We start from the raw sequence: 27,396 nt of genomic DNA on the forward strand, positions 1-27,396 counted from the left end.
TAAATAGCAGCGCTTTGCCAGGCGCCGGCAGTGAGCTGGCGGCGATGTGCGTCAGGGGCTGGGGTAGGTGGCTCACCCCTACCTGGTGGGGGGTTAAAGCGCCTTGCTCAAGCTCCCCCGGGCTTGCTCTTCATGCAATTGGAACGCAGCCTTTAAAATAAGCCATAGCCCCAGGCCGGATGTCCCGGTGTGATACTGTAACTATGCCCATAACATTGTGTTACTTGGGTGAGTAACCCAGAGACAATCACCAGCGGCTAATTATAGCCACAGCCCTTCTCTCCATTCACGGCTGTTGCTGGGGGTAGCCCCTCCTGGAGGTAGCACGGTGGGGAGTGAAGTTTCCAGATGTGCAGAAACTGGCTGCGTTTTGGTTTATGTCCTGAATCATTTTTTCCCATAGGCAGGATGGCTCATTTCAGCGAATTTTAGTTTTTGCCTTCTCTTAAAGAGCTTTATTTTTTTTAAATCTTTTTAAGGGAAGCCGGCACCCGATCTTTCAGCAAAAGTGTGTGCCTGGCAATGTTTTATCTTGCATAACGTAAATCCATATACATATTAGATTGGCTGTTAATAGCGATTGAAATGTAGTGAAACAATACATCTTATTTTCGTCTTCTCCTCTCCCATTAATTTGAATTTAGATAGCAATCAAAAATGGTTTCGTTTGGATTAATGACAAAGCCCCCATCCTTCCAGGAGTGGGAGCACCTCTGTTCCTTGGCAGAGTTCGTTGCAGAAGTGGGATTTTATTGCTTTATCTTCCAGTCCTAAAGATTCGGTAAATTGACTATTTGTACTAATTGGTTATCTAAGTGGCTATTTAAATCAGCCCTTTTAATGGGTGGAGATACCCATAATCTCTCATCCCAAATGGATCTGAAAGTTCTCCTCTCTGTTTAGTCTTCACCTATCCAATTAAATTGCATGAAGATAGCCCCACTGACATAGTATCAGATCACATACTTCCTCTAGGATGTCTGGTCATTCCTTATGAAGTAGGAAAGAATGCACTTTGTTTCTTGTTTCAGAAATAATCATGTAAAAGATCATATACTGTGATCAAATGATTTTATACACTGCACAAAACATTTTAAGGTGTTTCCTTTAGTTATAAATTTTAGGCTATATTTTTGCTGTTTCTATTTATTTAGAGAATGTAAGTGATTGCTTTATGTCTACAATAATTTAGATCAGAATTTTCATTCACATTCTTAGCCATTCATTGTCAACAGTACTTGCAGGCAGATGGTCATGTGATAACTGCACATTTGTTTCATAGTTTCCTTGTGCTCTGCTGTATTAATCTGTAACCACCTATTGTCTCTTGTCTTATATTTAGACTGTAAGCTCTTTGGGGCATAGACTGTCTCTGTTCCGTGTTTGTATGTACACCTAACATAGTCAGGTCCCAGGCAGGGGCAGATGACCGTTTTGCGAGGCCCCGGGCAGCATAATTTTGCGGGGCCCCTCTTTGCCACGGGCATGCGCAGTGACGCCATGCGCATGCACGGGGCTTTTTGAAGCACGGGGCCCGGGGCGGCTGCTCCATTCGCCCTGCCCTATATCCGCCCCTGGTCCCAGGCCATAATTGGAACTTCTAGGCACTACAGGTAAAACCTCTTTAGTCCAACACTCTCTAGTGTGGCAACCTTTGTGGTTTGGCATGATTTTAGTCACTTAACATGACTGATGCCAAATTTCCTATGGTCCCATAAAGCTTTTTACAGCCACCAGTCCTGGCTCTCGCTGTTCTGTGCTGTTATTTAGCTCTAATTTACCCCTAAATGTCCTAAATGTCTTCTAAGAGCCTACTAAGCAGTGGAAGTGTTGGTAATACTGCTAGACAAACAATACTAATCTCCTGTGTATTGGCAATTTCTCTAGTTTGGCACCAGTCAGGTCCCAACGGTGCTGGACTAAAGAGGTGCAACTTGCACCACAACGGTTGGGGTGGGGAGTGCGGAGAGACAGTGAACCAGACTGTTAACCCTCTGCATGATGGAAAGCGCTTTAATCTAAGGTATGAGGCAGCACTCCAGCTGTGCCTAGATTGGCAAGTTTTTCCGCAAAAGCAGCTGCTTTTGCAGAAAAACTTGCCAGCTGTCTACACTGGCCACTTGAATTTCCTCAAGAACACTGACGATCTCATGTAAAAAATCAGTGCTTTCTGCGGAAAAACTATGCTGCTCCTGTTTGGGCAAAAGTCCTTTTGCGCAAAAGCTTTTGCGCAAAAGGGCCAGTGTAGACAGCTCAGATTTGTTTTGCGCAGAAAAGCCCCCATCGTGAAAATGGTGATTGGGGCTTTTTTGTGCAAAAGCGCGTCTAGATTGGCACGGACGCTTTTCCGCAAAAAGTGCTTTTGCGGAAAAGCGTCCGTGCCAATCTAGACGCTCTTTTCTGCAAATGCTTTTAACAGAAAACTTTTCTGTTGAAAGCATTTCTGGAAAATCATGCCAAACTAGACGTAGCCTCCCTGTTTCAGAACCAGTAACCAGAACAGAGGGATAGCTCAGTGGTTTGAGCATTGACCTGCTAAACCAAGGGTTATGAGTTTAATCCTTGAGGGGGCCATTTAGGGATCTGGGATAAATCGATCAGGGATAGTACTTGGTCTTGCTGTGAGGGCAGGGGACTGAACTAGATGACTTCTCAAGATGTCTTCCAGCTCTATGAGATATATATATATATATCTATTAAAAAAAATAAATAATAAACTACATTTCCCAAAAGACCATGGGCAGAAAGCTCATGCTGCTGTCCCATATATCAGTGTTTCTCAAAGTGGTCTGAGAAACCTGCTAACTGGCCACTCCAGTGTGTTTACTTACCAGCACTGCAACCATGGAGTCTCATGGCTCCCATTGGCTCTGGTTCACTGTTTGTAGTGAACAGTGGTAGCCTGGCCCTTAACTGCAAATGGCAAACTGGAGCCAATGGGAGCCTTGAGGCTCCATGGCTGCAGCGCCGGTAAGTAAACACACTGGAGCCATCAGTTAGCAGGTGAAACCACTTCAAGAGAAACACTGCCATATAAAATAAGTTTGGAACTGCAGCTTTCAATGGCTGTGATTTTGATTTTGTATAACAAATTTAATATTTACAATACAAGCGACTCCCAACTTATGACCACCCGACTTACAACCCCCTGCATCTATGGCTGCCCTGCTCCAGCCCAGTGTGGCATCTCAAGCTCAATGTGCTGTGGACTACAACTCCCAGAAGGCAAAGCGGGCCAAGAATCCCCATTTATAACATTGCCTCTGCTGGAAATAAGGGTTCAACTTATGACACCCTGACTTACGATGATTCTACAGAAACCAATTAGGTCGTAAATGCGGGGGTCACCTGTAAATGAAATAAAGTTGCCTTAAAAATACATCAGTAATTACATTCTACACTTCTGCATTCTACAGCCCCTTGGAATTATCCAAAATAACATAAATTGTAAAGAAGCTTCAGGGGGTAGCCGAGTTAGTCTGTACAGAATAAACTTAAAAACCAACAAATGGTCTGGTAGCACTTTATAGACTAACAAAACAAACATGTAGATGGTATCGTGAGCTTTCGTGGGCACAGCCCACTGGTCATCTGAAGAAGTGTGCTGTGCTCACGAAAACTCATGATACCATCTACATCTGGTTTCAACAAAAATTCTGGACACAGTTGATCTCAGATGAGTGGGGGGAACCAGCTGCAGGAGGAGATCTGGGGGCGGAGGGGGAACTGGCTGGTGGGGAGCAGGGCTGGCCAGGGGAGATTGAGAGTGGGGGAACCAGCCGGCAGGAAGCGGATCTGGCCCGGTCACACACAGATCTTGGGGTGTTGCCCGTCCTGCGCACGGTCCTGCGCAGATGGGTGAGTCCGGCCCCGGGAATTCCATCTTGCCCTCCGGGAATCCATCCCGCCCCGCCCCCCACTATGTAGTTGCGTACTGGCTGGCTGGTAGATACGCTCACGCTGTGTGAGCGTGTCTACCAGCCAGGCAGTACGCAACTACGTACTGATACTCGTGAATGATAATCATAAAACTTATTTAATTAGAAAATACCTGACATCTATATGTCCGGTATTTTCTCAATTTGTTTCCTGGACAGAAAGCTCAAATACCAGACTGTCTGGATCAAAACTGGACACCTGGCAACCCTACATCTACATGTTTGGTTAGTCTATAAAGTCCTACCAGATCATTTGTTGTTTTTTAAATTTATAAATTGTATAGTTATCCAATTGTTTATTTACTTCACATAGAAAAAGCAAACCCTTTCTAAATGCAAAAGTCCCCTGAAAAGATTGGGAGTCTTTTAAATGTTTCTTTTATTCTTGAATGGGTAGCACTTGCATGTTTCAGGAATATTCCAGGACACACCAAAAAAACAAAAGAAAGTCTGAAGCAAGCAAAAAGAACATAATCATTTATGTGTGCCCCTGTATATATGTTGGCAATGATTTGGCTTTCCTGTCACATGTATTTATGTCCCCTTATCCATTCAGTTATCGGATGCAATGTTTTAAGTCAGTATTTAAGTACAAATAAATGATTACTCTCTAACTGGTTATAAATTCCTGTGTTTTGCTCTCCATATTTTTAAAGGAATAGTCATAGTCCTTTCTTTGTACTGTGTCTCCTTGTGCTCTCTCTCCTACAATAGCATAGGATGATAGGAGACTGCCAGTTACCACCGCCTTCTACTTGGGTTGTTGTGAATATTGCTGTTGATTTTGCTGTGGGTTAATGAAGAGCCTCTTTTTGATATCCTAGCCTGTTTCTGCAGTTTAGTGCACATGGTATGCCATATTCCCAGTCCAAAATAATCCTTTTTTCAAGCTAATTAATTCATATAATTTAATTAAGGGTATGTCTAGAGTGCACCCCTCTGCCGGCAGAGGGATGCAGATTAGGCTGGGCAAAATTGCTAATGAAGTAGGGATTTAAATATTCCGTGCTTCATTAGCATAAAAATGGCCTCCGCTTTTTTCCGGCATGGAGCTTTGTTAAAGAAAAGCGGCAGTCTAGAGGCTGGTCTATCGCTAAAGAAAGCCTTTTCCGATAGATTCCTTATGCAGATTTAGGACCAGAGTGACCTAATTAGTGGTACCAGCTGCTCAGTGCAATGTGTGCTATTTAGTGTGTGGTAGATTAACAGTCAGATACAGTTTGGTTTCCTTTGTGCAACAGATGTTCTTCAAGAGAGTCATTTCCTGATCCAACTTTGCTACCAAAGGAGACACTTACGATGCACAAATATTCTGGTGCTGATTCCACTGTACAAGTTGTTGATACTTTCCAGACCCAAAGATTTATAAGGAAGGAAAGTCCCAATATTAGTCTTCGGGAAATGGACCTGCACTGAGGACATTTGGTAACAGCTACTGGTTTTGGTACAGCACTTTTCCTTAGTTAATTATATTTTACAGAGGTTTCCACAGTTCCTCTGAATACCCCTTAAATCCTTCCCCATAAAGTCTTGAGAGTTGTCATGTATAATATTGGTGTTTTCAAAAGTATTAAAAAAGCCTAATTCAGCAAAGCAGCCCCCCAAAACTAAACTTACTCCCAGAGCAGAGGTGAAAACATAATTTTGCTAGGAAGCACATTGTATAGCCCAATTAAAATTTAATACTGATTGACATTTCTTGTCTCAGATGGAATAACCTCTGTTGTTTATGATGCCCTAAGTCAAGGGCAATTTGTTTTTAATTTGGAAAAAAAATCAAGTAATTAGCATCTTCCCTTCAATTGTCATTCAATTAGCATTTCTTTAGAAAAGATAATGACAGATTTATAGAAGCTATAATCCAGAAAGTAGACGTTAATACAGACTAAAATGTAATTGGTAAAATATTTGTAGGAGTTAGTTCTGCAAGTCAGTCCTGCCATTGAGGCAAAATTATTTTATGAAACTTTTATTTGCATTGCAGATAATCATGCAAATAGTGACTTTGGCAGCTGTACAGAAGAAATATTTTCATATGTTCATGTGCAATTTCTTAAACATACAAATTTATCTACAGACATATCTATTGTGTTCAGCTCATTTCTCCTCAGCTGAGCTAAGGTTTATAGTGGGCAAGAAGAGAACTCCTGGTTTCTGCTTTAGCTTGGGTTACCCAATGTTCATCTTACTGCATTTCCTAGATACTGATTTAAGAACATGCTCCATGTTTGTGCTGCTATATGTGACTTTGTCCTTTTAAATGCCTCGTCAAAGAGCTAGAAGTGCTCATACACCACAAGTTGCTTTAGGAATGCACTGTTCTCATGTTAATATCATATTAAGATCCATAGTGTTTCCCTTGTAGCGTTTCACAAAAATGTATACTGACACCACCCTTACTTCTGAGACTGAACCCCCTCATTCTGTCAGGTCCAAAGTCAACTGCTTTTGGGGCACTGTCCTGTTCAGTTGGTGGAAAGGACCATTGTGATTATATGTTAAATTGGGCCAGTGGTTAATTCCCCTCACTAATAAAATTTTTTGCCTTATTTCTAGTCTGAATTTACTTAGCTTCAACTTCTAGCTGTTGGATGATATAATACGTGTCTCTTCTTGAGTGAAGAGACTATTATTGAATATTTGTTCCCCATGTAGCTACTTATAGACTGTAATCAAGTCATCTCTTAACAATACACTGGAGAAGCTTGAGCAGAGCTATGAGAATGATAAAAGAATTAGGAAAAAAGCCCATAGTGATAGAACGAACTCCTTGGGCCTATCTATTTAGCTTAACCCCTTTAAACTAAACAGAGAGAACTTGAGCCCATTACTATAGGCTCCCCCCCCCCAATTCTTTAATCACTCTCATAGCTCTGCTCTGAGGCCTCTCCAACTTATCAATACCCTTCTTGAATTACGGGCAGAACTGGACACAGTCTACCAGTGGTTGGTCCAGTGCCAAATATAGAGGTAAAATAACCTCTATTCCTACTAAAGATACTCCTGTTTATGCATCCCAGGATTGGCTTGGTTCTTCTGGCCACATTGTGACACTAGCAGCTCATGTTCAGCTGATTATCCCTCATGACTCCCAAATCTTGAGAACTACTGCTTCTTGGCTAGAGGCCCCCATCCTGGAAGCGTGGCCTACATTCTTTGTTTTAGATGTGTACAAATTTACATATAATCATATTAAAATGGATTTTTTGGGTGCAGATCATTCTGACTCAGTGACCTGTCCTCTTCATTATTTACCATTCCCCAATTTTATACTGCCTGCAAACTTTATCAGAGATAATTTAATGTTTTCTTCTCAGTCACTAATAAGAGTGTTCAATAGCATGAGACCAAGAACTGATTCCTGTGAAACCCCACTAGAAATACACTCAATGATGTTTCCCCATTTACTATTATGATTTTAGACCTATTATTTTAATCCATTGAATGTATGCCATGTTAATTTTATATCATTCTAGTTTTTATAACCAAGATGTCAAACACCTTATAGAAGTCTACGTGTATAATATCAACACTATTCTCTTTATAGCCAAACTTTTAATCTCATCTTTCACAATACAATTTAACTTTAAAGTTTATTTGATAGAATCTATTTACTATTAACCCACACTACTTGCATTAATTATACATCCGTCCCTTAATTCTTTATTAGTCAAGTCCAGCATCAGCCACTTCATTATTTGATAGGACTATAATTATCCAGGTGATTCCATTTAATGCTTTTAAATAATTACACAGCATTAGCTTTCTTTCAATCTTCTGGAACTTTCACAGTATTCCGAGACCTATTGAAAATCAACATTAAGGCTACGTCTACACTGGCCCCTTTTCTGGAAGGGGCATGTAAATTTCACCTATCGTAGTAGGGAAATCCGTGGGGGATTTAAATATCCCCCGCGGCATTTAAATAAAAATGTCCGCCGCTTTTTTCTGGCTTTTAAAAAAGCCGGAAAAGAGCGTCTACACTGGCCCCGATCCTCCGGAAAAAGCGCCCTTTTCCGGAGGCTCTTTTTTAAAAGCCGGAAAAAAGCGGCGGACATTTTTATTTAAATGCCGCGGGGGATATTTAAATCCCCCGCGGATTTCCCTACTACGATAGGTGAAATTTACATGCCCCTTCCGGAAAAGGGGCCAGTGTAGACGTAGCCTAATGGTCTAGAGAGCTCCTCAGCCAGCTTTTTTAAAACTCTTGAATGCGAGTTATATGGACTTCCTGATTTAAAAATGTCTGACTCTACTAGCTACTATTTAACATCCTCCTGAAATGTAAATGGAATTTAAAAAGTGATATCATCATATGATATAACTATCATCTTTTTCTCCTCTTCAGGACTCCTTGTCCTAGTTTTGTCCCCTGACAACCCCAGGTCTGGCTCTTTTGTTCTCAGTGTTTAAATCAGGTAGCTTCTTCTACTATGTTGTTTAGGCCCAGCATGGAGAACACAGTAGAGAGAGAATCTGTGTTCTCAATTTCAGTACCTGAATCTAGCCTGGCCCACAGCAACTTAAGGTGGCAACTGAAGGGACAGTTCAGCTCAGATCTGGATTGTATCACACTCAGTGATGACCAAATCTTTGGAATTTTCTGAGCCTGTGCAAACTGCTGTTTTTCATAAGCTTATAACTTGAGCACTTTCACAGAAACAGCAAAAGACAACTCCTTGACAGAAAAATCACCCTCTTCTAAATTTCAAGCCCTTGCTTCAAAGTCTGGGGATGCTAGATTTCTAAAACAAAATAAGTTGTCAGTATTTTTAATATGGGCAAAACCATATGTATTTCAATAGTCTCATTCTCAGAAGTAGCTGAATTGCTTTGGCTGAAAGTTTTTAAAAAATGGAGCCCGAAGCAGACATGACATGTAGAATTTCAGCCTGAACAGTTCAAGTCTGGCAAAGATATAAGCAACTGAAAACAGGATCTTAGCATGGGAACAGTTGGACACTATATATAGTGAAGTTCAGAAAGTGTGTGTTCACTACATCCAGGAAAATAGTGTTAAAATCCTATTCAATTAAACATTCAGATTAATTTATTTCACCTATAATAATGCACTTTTTGTATTAAAGGTCGATGATATTTTATTGAAATGTGTTTGTGGAAAGCTAGATTTTATATAAAGATCAGTATTACTTCCCAGAAAGGGTTAACTTAGAACATTCTCATTCAAACAGGGAAGGCTGGCTGGCTGCCCTAACAAATTATGTCACTCTTCCACACTATAGCTACTCACAAGAAGAGAATCAGAAATGGATGCTATTTTTTTTTTAGTTCAAATATAGCATATACAGGTGTTTTCCATTATGTGAATTTTCATAGGATTCATTAAACCAGTACTGTATTGAAATAGGATGGAATCTGCACAAATTATTAGCAGTCAATAACAGAACACTTATTATTCCAGACTTTAGGATCAAAGAGAATGGTACATCGTTATATTGAACTGTAGAAGTTTTATCATGGGAGAATTTTTGCAGCATCATAATGTATTTTTTCACCAATTCAATCTGAAAAGTATAAATATACTGTATTCACAAATACAAATTAAGCAGAAATGTCACTGTACCATCAATTGACCTTGGAAACAAGGATGGATTGTAATTTTCTTGTAACTTTCCAAAATAATTTCCACCCTCATTACAGGGTAAAAAGCCAAGCACTGTTGGGCAGAGAAACACCCAAAGCTGACTTTACTGATAATTGTGTTAGTTTTGCAGCACCATAAACAAGCACACTTAGTCACATTTCTTTTTTAAAAAATGCCATTTGCTTAAACTGAAGTTGGCAATACATCTTTATAGAGTTGAGTGAACTTGCTTTAGTTTCTTCAGCTGTGCATGCATGTACGCACTTCAGCATTTGTTAAGTAACAGGGAAAATGCAGAATGGACTTTAAGAATAAGATGTAATACATCTGCAATGGATATTTGCTTTGGATTTCTTAAGAAATATGATACTTATAAAGACAATATCCCCATATTACTGCAATGGATATAGTGAATTCATTAACTCTCTGTACAGTAATCCAAGTGTGAAAAGGATTAATACTAAACACTATTTATATTTATAATCATGCAACCAGTCTTTAAGTATATTTTATAGGATATAAAGCATAAAGCCTGTTAAAACTTTGCAAAAATAAAAATCTTCAGTTTATTGCTGCCTTCTTGGGACAATTTCCCAAATAAATTGAATCTTCTTTTCACAAATGATCAAGAGCAATCTTCTTAGGTACAGTAAGACCCCTATAAAGATAAAAAAAACCCAGAGTTAATAATAAATTGCGATTTTCACTGATGTATAATGTTCCACCAAAGGATTTAAAAATAATTACACATTTTAATGAACCAACCCCAATATCCCTATGAAGCTAGGAAACAGAGAAACACAGAAGCACAGAGAGAATTATTCAGGGTCACAGAGGAAGGTAGTATCAAAACCAGAAACAGAACCCAGAGGAAATATCCTGTTCCCACTGATGGCAATTGCGTGTGTTGTTCAGAAATCACTTTGGGCACATCTACACAGCAGGGCTACAGTTGAATCAAGCTACGCAACTTCAGTTACGTCAACTGTGTAGCTGTTATTCATGGTAACCCTCATTTCATGAGGAGTAAGAGAAGTCAAAGGAAGCGTATTCTTCTTTCGACTTCTTCTTTAATTCGGCTTTTGGCCCTGTCTACACAACAAGAAGTTGAAAGAAGAATACTCTTCCTTTGACTTCCCTTACTCCTCGTGAAATTAGGGTTATCATGAGTCAGAGTAAGAAGTTCTCCAGCTCAACATTATTTTGAAATAAAGGCTTGTAGTGTAGACGTCCTCTTTGTTATTGTGGAATAACGCCACTTATTCTGAAATATTCAATTTAGTGATCAGTTCCACTGCCTCATTGCTCCTCAGACCTCCTGTCTGTGAAGCTATGATACTAAAAGATACAGTTCTCAATGTTACACCTTCCTTTCTCAGCCAAACTTAATGACAACACTTACATAACATGATACAACACACAATTCCATAATTCATAACCTACCTGCTAAGAAAACTTATTAACAATGTTCAATTAATTTCTGAGGTGTCTTGCACTGTTTCCTGGACTTGTGGAAACCTCCCTTGAAATATCAGCACTACTATTGCCAAAAGATAGTAATTTGACGTTCTGGGGTTTGGCTATCTCAGTCTTTCGTAATAACTCAACTCACTGCTTTGTATTTCCCTTCCTTCTGGAAACTGGAAAAGGTGTTTCTTACTCCTCAGTATGTGTTTAGTGTGATAATCATTATGATTGTGGAGCAATTTCATGTGAGACCACTGATCTCCACCCTAGATGAACACGACATCATTTTCAGGAAGCCGTGGCAGTTCCCAGGCCCCCATATCAGGCTGTATTATTTTTGTTAGCTTTATCTGTCTCTTCATACTTCTGCAAAACTCCAGTTCCTCTGACATCGGCTTCTACTCTTACAGGTATTCAAATTCTCAGTTTTCTGATAAACAAAATTTCTGCACATGATAAACCTATATTGTATTGGTGCCACCCTGCAATTTAACAGGGCTAAACATAAAGGAGAGTCTGACTCTGCAACCTTTTTTAGTTGCTGCTTCATTATTTTAAGACCACTTTGCACCAACTTCTTAGATTGGGGATGGGGACCAGTGGTTACATGTCTAAACACAAATAAACTATGGTAAAATGCTTAAACCCATGTTCAGTAAGATATGGTCCACTGTCAGATTTTACTATGGCAGACATACTATGCCTAGCAAAAACAGATTTGACATGTACAATCGCCTATTTAGTCATATCTTCTTGTCTTAGGTGCTACAATACTACAGATAATAAATAATCATAATCATAGAACACTAGAACTGGAAGGGATCTTGAGAGGTTATCAAGCCCAGTCTCCTGCCATCCTGGCAGGACCAAGCACCATCTGGATCATTCCTAATAGATGTTCATCTAACTGCTCTTAAAGATCTCCAGAGATGGAGATTCTCCAACCTGCCTAGGCAATGTATTCCAGTGTTTAACCACCCTGACACTTAGGAAGTTTCTCCTAATGTCCAACCTAAACCTCCCTTGCTGCAATTTAAGCCCATTGCTTCTTGTCCTATCATCAGAGGCCAAGGAGAACCATTTTTCTCCCTGTGTGTTGTGTTAACCTGTGGAACTCTCTGCCGGTGGAGGCTGTGAGGCTTTGGGCTAATCAATGGTATGTGACAGGGAGCAAGATGAATCCCCACACAGTGCCTGGGAGCACATATGGCAGATGTGGTCTGGGTTCTCAGATCCCCATCATGTGGGATGTCTCCTGGACAGAACCAGGAGAGTGACTGGGGAGTGTACCATCCTTGCAGCAAAACTCAGGTGGCCGTAGGGCCGGCCTGAGCGCTTCCGCCCTCCCCCTCCAGCTAGCCCTCACACACGGTAGCCCAGGGACATGTGTGGCCGCAGTGGAGACTTCCCTTGGGGGGCCAGCCAAGGCACCGGGAGCAGGCAAGGGGCTCAGTGGGGGCCACACTCACAGGGCTGTGATGCTGCGGTTTTCCCAGGAGCAGCTGGCTGTGCCTCACAGCCAGGCATGGAACAATGTGCCGTTCTGTGTGCTGCACCCTTGCGGAGGTGTGGGCTCTGGCCTGAGCCCCTGGGGCCCTGGCTGGTTCTGGCCGGCATCCACCCTTCCCCTCTGGTCCCACTGAATGTGTGTGAGCAGCACAGTCCCACGCATGCCCTGGAGCTGCATGCCGCGGCCACGTGCCGCTTGGTCACCAGGCTGCACATGGTTGCACGTGCTGCATACTGCTAATACTACACAGCGTGCAGCTCACGTGGCCTGAGTGACGCATTCTCTCTCTCCTCCTTCCCCCTCCGGGCGCTTGACTCCCACCCGCCCTTGTGAGTGCAAAGTGCAACACTCACTGGTGGATCCTTCCCTGGCCTCCGAGGATGCACAGGAGACATCGGGGCTACCGGAGGGGGCCTCCGCCTGGAGGGCTGCAGTGCTGCCCTCATCCTCCGACCCCCTGGCTGGCTCATCTTCCTCCCCCGCCTTGTTGGTCCTGGTGACGGGGGGGGCGCCTGCAGGTGTCCACAGGGACGGACGGTCCATGGGGTGCTGCCTGGCCCAGGATCCGGTGGAGCTGCTGGTAGTGGGGGCACCTGTTGGCTCCTGCCCTCTGGCCCTCGCTGGCCTGGACATAGCCCAGGAGCAGCTCTTTCACCTTAGCCTGGACCTGCTCGAGGGTCTGGGCTGGATGTCCCTGGTGCGAGAGCGCCTGGGCCATGCGGTCAAAGATCTCCGCGTTGCAGCGATGGGAGCGGGTGTCATGGAGGGCCTCCTCCTCCTTCCACAGGTCCAGAAGGGCCTCCAGCTCCCCTGCGGACCAGGATGGGGCCCTTCATTTTCGGCCCCTTGGGGCCTCCTGTGCTGGGGGTGCGGGTGGCTGTTCCCCCCCAGAGCAGCCATCCTGGGCTGGTGGCTGTTGGGGACGGCAGCAGAGCCGCGTGGCAGAGCTCTGGGCAGAGGCAGCAAAAAAGGCTTCTGCCTCGTGGCCTCTGCAGGCTGCATCTGCCTTTAAGGGGGCTCGGGTTACCAGGAAGTCCGGAGCTGCCTGCAGGTACAGAGCATCCAAGCGGCCACTAGGGCTTTTTTCCGTTTAGGCTGCTTTTGCACAAAATGTCTTGGCCGCCTGTCTACACTGGCCTCTTGCGCAAGAGGGTTTATTCCTGAGCGGGAGCATCAGGAATTTGTGCAAGAAGCACTGATTTCTTACATTAGAATGTCAGTGTTCTTGCGCAAAAACTCACGGCCAGTGTAGACAGGCAGCAAGTTTTTGCACAAAAGTGACTGCTTTTGCGCAAAATCTTGCCAATGTAGACACAGCCAAGGGGTTTTTACTGAAGAACAGGTTGTACCTCTCTAGTCTGGCACTCTCTGATCTGGCAACATCGATAGCCCAGCATGATTTTAGTGAGCCAGGTATCTGCTTATCATGAGTGTGACCAAGTTTCCTGTCGTCCCATAAAGTTTACAGTCACCAGTTCTGTCTCTCACTGTTCTGCGCTATTATTTAGCTCTAATTTACCCCTAAATGTCTTCTAAGAGCACAGTAAGTAGTGGAATTGTGGGTAATGCTGCTAGACAATATTGATCTCCTGTGGTTTGGCAAATGCTCTGGTATGGCACCGGTTAGGACCCCAGGGTGCCAGACTTGAAAGGTTCAACTTGTATAGACAATCTTTTAAAACTACTCAAGATTCTGCTGTCCTGGCTTTCAACTCAAATATTCAACACATACATATGTGTTTTTCCCATCTACTGAGCAGTCAGTTAAGTAGCATGCAATCAAATGTGCAGTAGCTCAAACTGTAGTTTGAGAGTCCTAGAGAATTGACTGGTTGGCTGCACCTTATTTTCAACTTCTAAATTTAATTAAAAGATAGCTAAACTATAACAAACACTTTTCAGTCTGACTTATGCATATGAAGCAATTATCTAATTGCTACAAGAATATTATGATTCCAAAGGGAAGGGAAGGTAGCGTGCAATTAAAGATTGAAGAGCAAGTGGTCAATGAGGCAGTATCTGCATTAAATGGTACTTCACACTATGAAACACTCTGAGAAATTATCATTTGGAATATACAATGTGCAATATTGATTTTTCCAATAGTGTTGAATTTTTAAAATTCCACTTTAAGATTTGGCCTAGCATACTGACTATTTTAGCACAAATATCACAGAGAGGAGGAACAAGAGGTGAGAGTTTTGACAAGGTGGGTCTATTTTCATCAGCACAGTTAATCATTAAACTGCTTTGATGCAGTGGAACGCAAAGGTGTTCTTTTAAGAAGCAATGTTCTACTTGGAATGTCAATATGTACCAGGTTACACTGGGCAGCAGTGCAGGTGCTTTTTGCCATCAGTACCTGGTACGTTTAACACTGAATTAATCAATAGGAAAGCACAGAATCATAGAACTGTAGGACTGGAAGGGAACCAAAGAGGTCTTCTAGTCCAGTCACCGTATAAATAAAAAGAAATCCCAAGATAAAAGACTGTGGCTTTAAGTCTCTGCCAGTTCTGTGTGGATACGAAGAATGAAACAAGGCTTTTCATTGGTAGAAGCTTTCTCAGGTAGATAAAGACTCCGAGAACTCAGGAAACGTACACAGAAATAGTCACTACTGCATCATTTTCCAAGATGCAGCATGCTCTCTGCCCAGAATTCTGCCCACCAAATCTATACTGTTCATGTGGAATCTAGTACCATTGTTCATGCTAGATTGCCATGATCCTTATGCACCAGAAATGTAAGGGCAAGAATTGTTCTTACTGTGCCAGAAGCACCCTATAATAAGTAAAATGCAGGACAATGTAGCACTTTAAAGACTAACAAGATGGTTTATTAGATGATGAGCTTTCGTGGGCCAGACCCACTTCCTCAGATCAAATAGTGGAAGTGGGTCTGGCCCACGAAAGCTCATCATCTAATAAACCATCTTGTTAGTCCTTAAAGTGCTACATTGTCCTGCATTTTGCTTCAGCTACCCCAGACTAACACGGCTACATTTCTATCACTATCCTATAATAAGTGTAACTCTTGCACTTCCACTGCAGTCATATTCAATTTGTTAGATTTGGAATGCAGCAATTTTGATCAAGATTTCAGCATTAGGATTTTGTAATAGAAAAGATACTTAAAAGATATCGCCTCCTGTAGGGGATACACTAACAAATCTGACAATGATTCTCTAAGTAATATGAGTCTAGTTCATAAACCAATGTTAGCGAAGTCTGGGGAGATTCTAGCAAAACTCACACACAACTCAAAATACATGACAATCGGGATCAATGCTATGAAGGATTTTACCCCGAATTAGGCTGCAAACTACAACTACCAATTTAATATGCATGTAGCCTCAGCCATTCATAGAAACTGAAAACAGATGATAGGATTGCATGTATAAGAGAAAAATATTTAACGAGAGATAACATTTATTTTAGTTTCCATGGTACTACTGACACCTAATGGTAAAATAGAGTAACTTTCAGCAAATGTATTTAAGCTTTTAAAAAGATATGCGCTATAAATTAAACTGCTTATACCTAATTAAATTATATGATAGCATTTATAGTTTCATAACCTTTGTTTGTAACAAACACAAAAGACAAAACACAAATGTAATTTACTCTTTCTTCTAATTTTACCACTGGCTGAAAAATACTTTAGTCCTCTCTTTTGAAGAATCACTAAATAATTACATTGCTTTCTACATAAATAGTTAATTCCTATAATTTTAGCCCTGTATACTTATCAAAACCAAATGAAAATTAATATTTTGCATGTTAGCATTTTAATATTTGCTCTTTGTTTCCATAGAAGACTCTTTTAAGATGTCCTGATATTAAGGGGTGTATGACATATCCCTACAAAACATACCAGGTGAGAAACAGTGACAACATTTCTTTCATCATACCAAGGCTCTGGTTGTTGGGAGGGCTGGGAGTAAATCAGTCCTACTCTGGAAGTACAGTTATTCACATTGGTTTATTCGCAATATATGCAGACTAGGCCCTGAGGGTTTTTTTTAAATAGAAAAAACAAAAACAAAAAATACATTTCCTATCTTCCACAGGGGCACTCCCTTTTCTTATGCTGGCCCCTCCCCAAACAGAAATACACACAAGATTTCCCTTATAGAGAAAAACAGCTCTTTACCTAGAAGCCTTTTCCCCTGATTCTACACAACGTTTTATAACTTGCTTCCCTTTCCTTTCTTCCTGTCTTTTCTCTCTCTCTGGAAGAGGTTTTGATAAGTCACCTTAAGTGTCAATAATTAACCTGAGGTAACCTTTTTCACCAAACAGAAAACAGGGCTTTAAGCAGTCTGAGATTGATATAACTGCACCCTCCCAGACTCACAGGTCTGACTTTAGAGAGACAGGGGCTATGTTAGACTGCAAGCTTCTTTTGGAAGAAGCTTTTCTGGAAGAGATCTTCCGAAAAAACTTATTTAGAAAGAGAGTATCCACACAGCAAAAGCGCAAGGAAAAAGCGATGTGCTTTTTCGAAAGATAGCATCCAATCAGAGAGGATACTATCTCACATTTAAGTTGTGGTTAGTATGGATGGAGTGGCCACCAGGGCACCTGTGTTATTTCCTGAAGGCCTCTTCTTTCAAAAAAACTTCCTCTTCTGCATCCACACGCGCCTTTTTCTAAAAACCTTTTTCAGAAAAAGGCTTCTTCCTCGAAGAAAGAGGTTTACCACTGTCAGAAAAACCCTCAGTCCTTTCGACTTTCTGCCAAAAGAACGCAATAGCAGTGTGGATGTAAGTATAGTTTTTCAGGAAAAAAGCTGTTTTTCCAGAAAAATGCTACAGTGTAGATATACCCACAGTGTATCAGGTAATATCTTTTATTGAACCAACTTGTGTTGCTCACAGAGGCAAGACCCAGGTATGACTTTGTCATGATAGCTATATTGAGTCAAAGTGAAATAAATATGGAAGAATTGAGAGTTGAGGAATTTACATTCCTTCTTTGAGATTTAAAATATTAGGACAATAGTATACTGTATTGCAGCATGAAAACATGCAAATTAGAAATATTTGTTAAAAACTATCTATTACTGTGAAGTTAATATAGTCTTCTTATTCCCATCACAGCCCTTTGTATGAAGTGTCAGACAGCACTAATTTTTCAATTTAAAGAACCTGCATTTGTGTAGGTTATATGGAAATGAAAACCCAACACTGAACTGAATGCAGTACAGAATTGCACTCACATCATCCTTGTTTGACACTATTAACTTCTCTGCTTTCTTCTTTAGTCAAACTAAAGTATGTCAATATTTGCTAAAATTATTTTGGTCTTCAACTAATCTTATTGTTTGGCATCCTTCACCAAGACTAGAGTAGGAGATATGTAAATAGCCACCAACACATCCTCCTTTGACTAGACCAACTGTTTATTGGCCATTACCTGATTACTTGATGTTTTGTTTGGTCTTCAATTAGTTTCAGGCTCCTGAGTTTCTGTTTGATGTGATGATTCTACCTGAACAGAGCCTCGATGAGATGCTTCTGTTTGCCCAGCAGGCTGACTAGGTGCTTTTGGCTGATCAAATGCATCTAACCTCTTTTCAACCACCTCACGAATCAATGCTGAAATGACAAATAGTTACCATAGGGCAGAGCAGGAGATGATTTCAGATATTATTGATTGACTCACAGGACAATAGTGAAATACAATAGTGAATGCAGAAAATTTTATCTAAGGAGGAAAAGCACTTACTAAGATTGTGATATATGTTTAGCCAAATTGTAGTTGTAGTTACCTCAAGGCAATTACTTTAAAAGGTTCTGTTAAATTGTTTTAATATCCCTCCCCTCCCTTACCCAATGTTCCTCCATAACTGCTGGGCTATGCCAGGAATCAGTTCTAGTCAGGGACAGCTGTACTTAATATCACTTTCATTATAACCCAAGATAGTAAATATTGAAGGCAAGGGATCCCTCCAAAGCAAGAAGAATCTAACATATTATATTTCTGAAGAGCAGCATAGTTAAAGATTACTTTCACTGAAAAAAAAAGCAACAACAGAACAATACTGTTTATTCTCTTAAAGATCAGTAAATACTACAAAGTGTGGGCTCACACTTAAAAAATAGCCCCAAATTAAATAAAAAGAGTTTGTATTTGTAAAACAGCACAGAAAATGAAATATAGAGGTGCCAGTAATAGCGCAATGGCTAAGACTGAGTTGAGTTTTATACTTAATGCAGGGATTCACCCTCTCTGCTATGTATTTTCCTCAAAATTGCAGCACTTAATTTATTCGGCACTCAAAGATTTTCATTAAATTTAGAAGTAAATCCATTAATTTTCAAGTAAAAATTAATTTAAAAAATAGATCCCATGAGAAGTGAAGAACTTTATTTGAGCTTTTATTATTGTCTCTGGTAGATACACAGTGCACTCTTCCTGTTTCAATTGCCTCTTCGGCAACTCAGCCTCTTTCCAAGTCACACACCCTGTGTGTGATCATGCACAAAACTCTTTCCAGGCTACACATCTACCGGGGCCCACCTTGGTTCCCTCTTACGTGTCCCTCTGAGTCTGTTCCCTCAGACTGTTTCCCACTCAGGATGAGAGTGGTACTTGCAGGGCTTCCCCTCCTGGAGACAGTGTCTTTCACCCTTATCTCAGGGTTTTATCTCAGAATCCCATAAGGTATGTCTAGACTGCATCCCTCTGTCAGCAGAGGGATGCAGATTAGGCAGGTCGATATTGCAAATGAGTCAGGGATTTAAATATTCCACGCCTAAATTGCATAAAAATGGCCACTGCGTTTTTGCTGACTCTGCACTTTGTCGGCAAAAAGCAGCAGTCTAGAGGGGGATCTGTTGAGAAAGAAAGCCTTTTTTGACATATCCTGTAAGCCTCCTTGCAGGAGGCATAAGGGATCTGTCGAAAAAGGCTTTCTTTCTCGACATCCCCATCTACACTGCCGCTTTTTGCCGACAAAGTGCAGAGTTGGCAAAACGTGGCGGCCATTTTTATGCAAATTAGGTGTGGAATATTTAAATCCCTGACTCATTTGCAATGTCGACCTGCCTAATCTGCATCCCTCTGCGGACAGAGGGATGCAGTCTAGACATACCCATAGTGCCCATCGATCTCACTAAGCTTGCCACATAGAGTTGTCCATGGTGCTGCTGTTCCCTCAGCCAGTCATTCACCTGGTCTTCATAGCTTCAGGTCTCCAGGGGGCACTGATTACAGTTTCGGGTAGCTCCTTTTATAGGGCCTTTCTGACCCCTGATTGGCTGCTTCTCCTGCAGTCATTCTAGCCTGCTTGGAGGATTTCTTTATGGTTTCTCTGAGCAGGGTATGGCAGTACCACAGGACCTCCCGCAGGGGGCCTCTGGACCTGGTCCACCACATTACAAAGAGACATATGCCAGAAAGGCTAAATGTATGTTAAAAATAATTTTAATCTAATCTGGGATCCCACATACTGATATGCATTAATTAGAAGTGTATGATTATTGCATGGTTTAAGATTGGTGCTTTAACTGCTGCCTGTAAAGACAGACATTTAAAAAAATACTGTTTAGCACTGATGAGCCAATCACGAATCAGGGACTGGTTCATTTATCTGATTAACTACTGCTTTAATTCAGAGGAAAGCACAGTAATATGACTGCTGAAGAGTCAAGCAGATGTCTCCATGAAAAATCTGATTAACACTGATCCAGATCACCATATTGATTACATCTAAAATTAATAATGTAAAGTTACTAGCCACATGACTTTTCAGCCAATCATGACCAAGATTTTGTCTTCCATTGTTATTCTTTCATTTAGGATGTCAACATTGCTACATGGTTGGGATAATTTATACATGTGAGGCTACAGGCCTTTTGTTATAAACAAGTGGCCTTAAACAATGTATATGCTTTTCAGTTTAGGGAACAAAAGAACATTCTGTTTGTTTAATGGAAAATTAAATACAAAACATAGTTTTGTTGTCTGTCAAATAAATATAAACTATGTAAATAAGAAGAGAAAACAATATTCCTTAACCACTCTACTTCTGCTGAACATAACAGGAATCCTTGTCAAAGGCATTACTCATATGCCGTGTATTGCCAGTAGAGATGTTCTGCTGAAGTATGCATGGTATTTATATTCTTTTCACTGGAACAATAATTACAAAACAGCAGTGTAAAGCAGGTCTGGGAATTGTCCAACCTGAAGAATAATTAAATAAACAACAACAGTAAAATACCATATCCAATTGGACAATTGCAACTGTTGTTAAAATGTCAGCTGCTTCTCTATTTCACAATAATCCTGCAGTTTTGGCTGAAAAAAAGTTAAGTTTGTAACTTACTGTCAAGCACTGTCCTTCCCAGAATCTTCTTCTCCAATGTCTTATCCACTTCTGCCATCACCCATGGAAGGAATTCTTTCTCAACATCTTTAAGATTTGAGGAGAGAAAAAAGGCGAAAGTATTTTTATTAATGATACATTATAGGACCTTAAGGTCTATTTTCCACATAATGTATTGTTGTTCCTCATTGTTGAATGAAACCTGGTGCATTAAAGACACCTGTCCCATAGAATCATAGAATCATAGGACTGGAAGGGACCTCGAGAGGTCATCGAGTCCAGCCCCCCGCCCTCAAGGCAGGACCAAGCTCCACCTACACCATCCCTGACAGATCTGGTTTTCCAAGGAACTGAGTCTCCTCAGTTGCCACTGACTTTAGTGGTTGTTGAGAGTGCTCAGCCCCTTGCGCAATCAGATCCCAAGTTGGAAATGAAAAATTACATTTAGCTGATTGACAACAAGGTTTAGCAATTTAGCATAGCAACAATTCTGCTTTTAATTTGACTATATCCTGGCCTTTGTCCCATCCAAACTGTTTAATTCTCTGTGTTCAAGGTGTTTCCATATTATCCTATTTTACCAAGACAATCCTATATCTTGCCCTATTTGCAGGATATACATAAAAGACTGTCAGGCAGACTAAAAGCATACTGGGAGGACATGACAAAACTCTTTGGCTAGAAATGGAAAGGATGTGCTTGCAACAAAATGGAATGAGGTGCATTTACAGAGGGACAGATGAAGATAAGCTGGACAAAGGAACACAGGGTCTGCTTGTGCCCAGTGACTGATGCTGTATACAAACTTAGATATTTATGTACTTTCAGGGACCATGAAATGTCACTATATTCAACACAGTGTTTCAGTGCAAAATAACATTTGCATGTAATTGTCCTTAAAAGTGGCACTCCCGGGCAAATATAAGTTGCACATCATACAAGGTAGCTTGTAGCAAAAGTCCAAACAGAACTGTATTGAAAACTTTGGGAATACCTTACAAGTTGTCAACAATTGCAGCAGTTTACTTATTTGAAGTGCACATTGGTTTCACTGTATAAGTGAATTAAAAAGCAAGAATTATAGAACTAGACTCTTTTTAGACCTGACAGCACTCTTTTTTTGCCAGCAACACTCTACTTATAAGTAGTCTTTATAAGATTCTGAGTGTTTGTTTCTGAGAAAGACAGATCAAAGGGTTAGCCTAATTTATAAGTGCAGCACATGCATGACTGGACTGACCCACAGGAAGAACAATTGTTTGAGTTAAACATGAAACTGACATGATTTATTACGCCAAATTGTTAAACCCTCTGGACTTGTCATCTGGGACCAGAAAAAAATGCATTCCAATCACTGTGTTTGAATACCATGCACCTAAGGTGCGTGAAACTAGTGGGCACTGGACTAATCTTTTCATGTCACAATCAATGAGCTTCTAGCATGATCCAAGCTGCCAGAAAGGGAATATTCAATCTGTACATCCTCTTTTTTGGAGTTTTTGATGCTCATGAAAGCTGCCAGATTGATAGCCATGGAATCTTAAGTCTTCCATTATTTGAAGGGATAAGCATAGGTACAACAGTACTGTTTCCTCATGTCTTAAAAGCTAAGTTTAGTGTCACCTCTAACCACCTGCAAAGAGCAGTGGTTGGGGAAAGCAAGAGCCTATCCACAGCATCATTCAGAAGCAGACCAGGGGAGGGACTGGAGTGCCAACAGTGAGCAATTAATGTGTTAAAAATAGCATGAGAAGCCTAAAGGGAAAGGGTGATTAAAGGAATAAATCTAACAGTTCTGTTCCCCTCACTGTTTTTTTTACTCTTTACTCCTGGTCATCCATTCTGCCTTCTGTTCTCTGTACTTTGCTTGGCCCCTGCCATTCCGTTTCAGCTTCTGCCCATTTGATCTGCAGGATCTTTGTTCCAGACAAGTCCTCCCCTCTTCTGATAATGCTTAACAAGATTAAGTTCCCCAATAACATCTACATGGGTGAAACCAGACTATCACCATGCTCCAGAATGAACTCAGTCAGAAACATGATAAAAGACAAAAACACCTTATCACCTGTGGGTAAACACTTTTCACAAAGCAGCCATTCCATATTTAATCTTTTAGTACTTGTCCTCAAAGTAAACTAGCATTCCCACCTTCAAAAGGCAAACCTGGGAACTGAAATTCATAACTTGGGTAAATACCAAAAACCATAGACTCAACAAGGGCATTGCTTTTATGGCTCATTACAATAATCTAACACGCCACTCTGCCTGCTCTCCTTAACTGCTTACTTCAAACTCCTTCTTTATGTAGAACAATCTAACCCTTAATTGCCAACTTCATTTCAAGTAATGGCCTACAATGTGTCACCATTTATGCTTAACAGACCTAGTCTCCACTATGTTCCATCCTCCATCCAACTAAGATACGCAACTTCAGCTACTCAAATAGCATAGCTGAAATCGACATACTTAGACCTACTTACCCACAGGGTGTCTTCCATGCAATAAAGTCAGTGGCTAATGCTCTCCTTTCGACTTCACCTACTTTTCTTGACCTGGTGGAGTACCAGAACTGACAGCAGAGTTCTTGGAGGTGCTATTTATTGTCCCTAAGTGGATCAATCACTACAGAGTTGATCCATTGTGTAAAGAAGACAAGCCCACAATCTGTCCCAACTTGTATTTTGCTCATATATTCTGATTTCCTTCCCCAGACCTGAAGAAAACTTGTGTGCCACTTTAAAGCTTATACTGTCCAACCGCAGAAGTTGGTCCAATAATAAGTATGACCTCGCCTATCCTGTCTCTCACATATCCCTGGACCAGCATGGTTATAGCACCATAGCCAACAATCTTTAACAGGCATTTTAAATGATTCTCAAAAAATCGGAATTTGCTGAGTGTCCCACTGTATCACACCCACAGCTCAGGCTTATATTTATATATGTCCCCATTAACTTTCACTTACCACTTGAATTACGTTGCAAGCTTTTAATGCATTGAATTTAGCTCTTTTCAATAAAACATAATTATTAGCTATTGGTATTACAAATATGATTTTAGCTGCATATACGTGAGTAGCAATGTTAGTTTTAAAATTGACTTTTAAAAAATACCAATATGCCCAATCATGATAACAAATATCTAGATAACAAATACTAAATAATTGTGAATTTTATTATTGTTTTATGTGTTAGATTACATGCTTCTTATAAAGAAAAAAATAATACAAACCTCTTTCCACAGGATCATAGAAATATCCACTCTCACGAAGATTACTGAAGACTGAAGGAATGAGATCAGCCAGGTAACGCTGAGCAAATGCCCTTGCTGCAATTTTCTCTGAAGTCTCCTTCTGCTTTTGAAGCAATTTTGACTGTTGATTTTTGCGACGCTCCTGTCAAAAAAGAATATAATATATAGTTTCAGCCTTCTCATTATTTCCAAAATCCAAAAAAGGGAATATTAGTAAAGCATGAACTAAAACATGCAACAAGTATATAAATTGGAAGAAGTTAGTAGTTTCTTGGATAAGTACATCTAATCACATGTAGTCTTCCTGTATGTGTGCACACCTTTCGGGTGGACAGAAATATTTTTTTAAATGGACGAACTGTATTCAGAACTACTGAATCCCCAAAGCACATTATTTACAGCCATTTTAACAAAATGGCTCCCTTTATCTTTTTTATATTTGATATATCTGTAAAGCAGTGATTTTGCATTTGCTGACTTCATGCCCTTTTCTGGTGTTTCAACATACACCTGGCAGATGATGTGAGAATCCCTATTGTTGATAAAGCAGCATGTCTGTGTTTGGGGTGGGAAAAGGTAAAATGGGATTTATTGAACAAAGAATTTCTAAAGTTTTCAGCATTCTCATTTTCTGTTCTATTCAGTATAAAATAACAATATTAAAAATACAATAAAGCTGCTGTATGTTAAACAAAAACAGTCATTGTATTCACTGTTGGTCAGCACTCTTTAAAAGAAGAACTGCAAGCAGAAAGTCCATCTGGATGTGCTGGGGTAAGCACTGTCAGCCCACAGGGTACTGTAGCTGAGGACTTTGTCTAAGAGTGGGAGAACTGTGGAATTCTACCCGAGATGGTAAAGATATGTGATTGGCAGTTTAGGGGGTGCACTCAGGGAGAACAGAGAAGGGGGAAGGAAAAGCTGCTAGTTCTGCAATCATGATAATGGCCACCACTTTATTGCTGTCAAGAGGATCTCTGGCTCTTTTGGTTGCAGCTAGAGAGATCTAGGCATTTTTTGAAAGATTAGGTCTTAAAACTATTACGATGGTCTTTGGTGTAAGTTTCTAAATACTGTACTGCCCTTTGTTTCTAAAAATGATTATTGCCGAGAAGTTAAAAACACCGTGATGGCTGGGCACTTTAATATACCTCGCTTGGTTCATACAGACCCTGAAAAGTTTGTGCGCACTCAGGATTTTATGTATTAAGAAGTTGGATGTTTTCTTTTTCATGTTTCTGTGAAGAAGTTTCATTCCAGATGGAATATCAGTACTTTACAGAAACAACAACATTCTATGGATATATGGACACTATTAAAACATGCAGCAGTCAAGGCATTAAATTCAGCTATTTGTATAATTGTCTACCCTGATGTTGCCCCTTTAAGTTAGTCAAACTTATTTTAGGTTTTGTCTTTGCCCTCCATTGCTTTTAAGCCAAATGAATACAACCTTGCAGAGGATAAACGATCAAAACACTAAGAGCATGTCTACACTACAGTGTTATTTGAAAATAACTCTCATTATTTTGAAATAACAAGGTGAGCATCCACACGGTGAGTATCCACACAGCAACCGCATTATTTCAAAATTATTTCAAAATAATGGGCTTCTAATTTTGGAATAATAAACCCTCATTTCATGAGGAATAATCTTATTTTGAAATTGCTATTTTGAAATAGCAATAGTGTGGGCACTCCACTGCTCCTATTTTGAAATAGTTCTTCCCCAAGGCCATTCCAAGTATTTACACCTCATTGCTTCCTAGGGCTCCAAACTGAGGGAGCACATCCACATTAGTGGAGTGTGCCTTGGACTAATTTTGAGGCCTCCCTGTAGTGTGGGTGTGCTATTTTGAAATAGTTATTTCAGGAGTTATTATTCCAAAATAAATTATTTCAAAATAACCTTGTAGTGTAGACATACCCTGAGTATCTAGACATCCCTGGACTGCTCTAGCCTAGTGATACCTTTTCCTCTCTGTGTCGCCTCTCCTCCTCCTCAAGGCGTTGTACTTCAGCAAGCTCAGCATTGCGTAGTTCCTCATATGCATACTGATGTGCCCGCAGATTGGCCAGCTCTTCTTCTTCCATGACTTCTAGCAAAGCTTGTTCAATGGTTTTCCCAATCAATACTTCTAGCATTGGCTTTACTTCAATGTCAAAGTCAAATAGCTGAGGATGAAATTAAAAGCAAATTAAACACTGATGAATATATTTGGATCCCAAACAATGTAAAGTCTCACCAAGATGACAGAAATGCTTACAACTACAACAGCTGATGGGCTCTCTAGTGTCTAACACAGGACTGGAAAGATAGTTTTGGGAAACTGTTATACTACCGTGACAGGGTATGTGTGAAATTCTGAACTCAGAATGGAGTAAGAAGAGAAAGAAAGATATTTGGGAGATGGGCAGAACATGATCAAATGGAGAACTTAGGTTATTTCAAATTTAACAAAAACATTCCTCCAGTCCTCACGAAGTGATGTGTATGATACAGACTAAATACCAATAAACATGAATACTGGTAGTTCTGTCACTCTCTCCTCTCCTCTAATGGCAGTTCCTGCCATCTTAGCACTCAACCTATCTCTCTGTCTGAGACCCTTTCAAGCTCTCCTCTCTTTAAGAAGGCATCCATAGCAACATTCAATAGGTCTATGTCTGACTGATGGGCCCAATCAATGCACCAGTCCAAAACACAGTCACTCTGAGGGCTTCCAGTAGCAACAGAAGATTAAACGGGACCCAAACCATGCTCACCTGCACATCCCTAGTCCCCTCTTGCTGAATTTCTTTATTTAGACATACAGAAAATTTATGAATATTTTCATTTTTACTGCCCCGAAGTAAAACAGCAGCATTTGGGGAGAGGCATATTCTACATATTATAGGGAATACATATTATAGGGAATTTTAAATTTCTCTTCAAAGAGTAGTTTCTCTACATTTTTTAAATGTTTCTCGATAGAGTTAAACTCTTCATTTTTTATCACAGATTTATTTCATACATAAGAAATCTTTCATGGTTGCAGACCCAAATTTCCATTTATACCTCTCCTTCTTCTATCTGTGTGGCCACATCTCTCCCTGTTTTGGCTGGGATGAAGAGTGGAGTAGGTGGTCTGTCCAAAAAAGCATCTGTTTGACACTCCACATCAACCTCTATTATGCGGTCACCAAGCTCTTCTAGATACAACTCTGTGAAGCAATATGATGAAAACTGTATTTAAAGTTCTGTTTTGCACAAAAAGCAATGTGGCAAACTAATTAACAGAGGCAAA

The 27,396-nt window shown here is 40.5% G+C and overlaps 1 protein-coding gene and 1 long non-coding RNA gene across 3 annotated transcripts in view; one reads left to right on the forward strand and one right to left on the reverse strand.

The window, feature by feature from the left end:
- On the forward strand, window positions 1–16,400 carry LOC112544476 (uncharacterized). 2 transcript variants are annotated; one of them, XR_003087791.2, is made up of 3 exons: window positions 1–63; window positions 645–781; window positions 16,337–16,400. It is a non-coding gene; the product is annotated as an uncharacterized LOC112544476 (long non-coding RNA). The 2 variants fall into 2 exon arrangements; XR_012902739.1 differs by lacking the exon at window positions 16,337–16,400 and adding an exon at window positions 5,180–7,212.
- RSPH3 (radial spoke head 3) overlaps window positions 10,036–27,396 on the reverse strand; it is a 25,534-nt gene continuing 8,173 nt past the window's right edge. Inside the window, exons 4-9 of the mRNA XM_075924550.1 lie at window positions 27,168–27,313; window positions 26,081–26,284; window positions 24,089–24,251; window positions 20,858–20,944; window positions 17,941–18,122; window positions 10,036–10,201 (exon numbers count right to left, since the gene is read on the reverse strand). Of these exons, the coding sequence (XP_075780665.1) occupies window positions 17,968–18,122; window positions 20,858–20,944; window positions 24,089–24,251; window positions 26,081–26,284; window positions 27,168–27,313 (755 nt within the window). The 3' untranslated portion in view covers window positions 10,036–10,201; window positions 17,941–17,967. The remainder of the gene's footprint in view (window positions 10,202–17,940; window positions 18,123–20,857; window positions 20,945–24,088; window positions 24,252–26,080; window positions 26,285–27,167; window positions 27,314–27,396) is intronic.

Source organism: Pelodiscus sinensis, chromosome 3 (assembly GCF_049634645.1).
Source record: "Pelodiscus sinensis isolate JC-2024 chromosome 3, ASM4963464v1, whole genome shotgun sequence".
Classification (NCBI taxonomy): Eukaryota; Metazoa; Chordata; order Testudines; family Trionychidae; genus Pelodiscus; species Pelodiscus sinensis.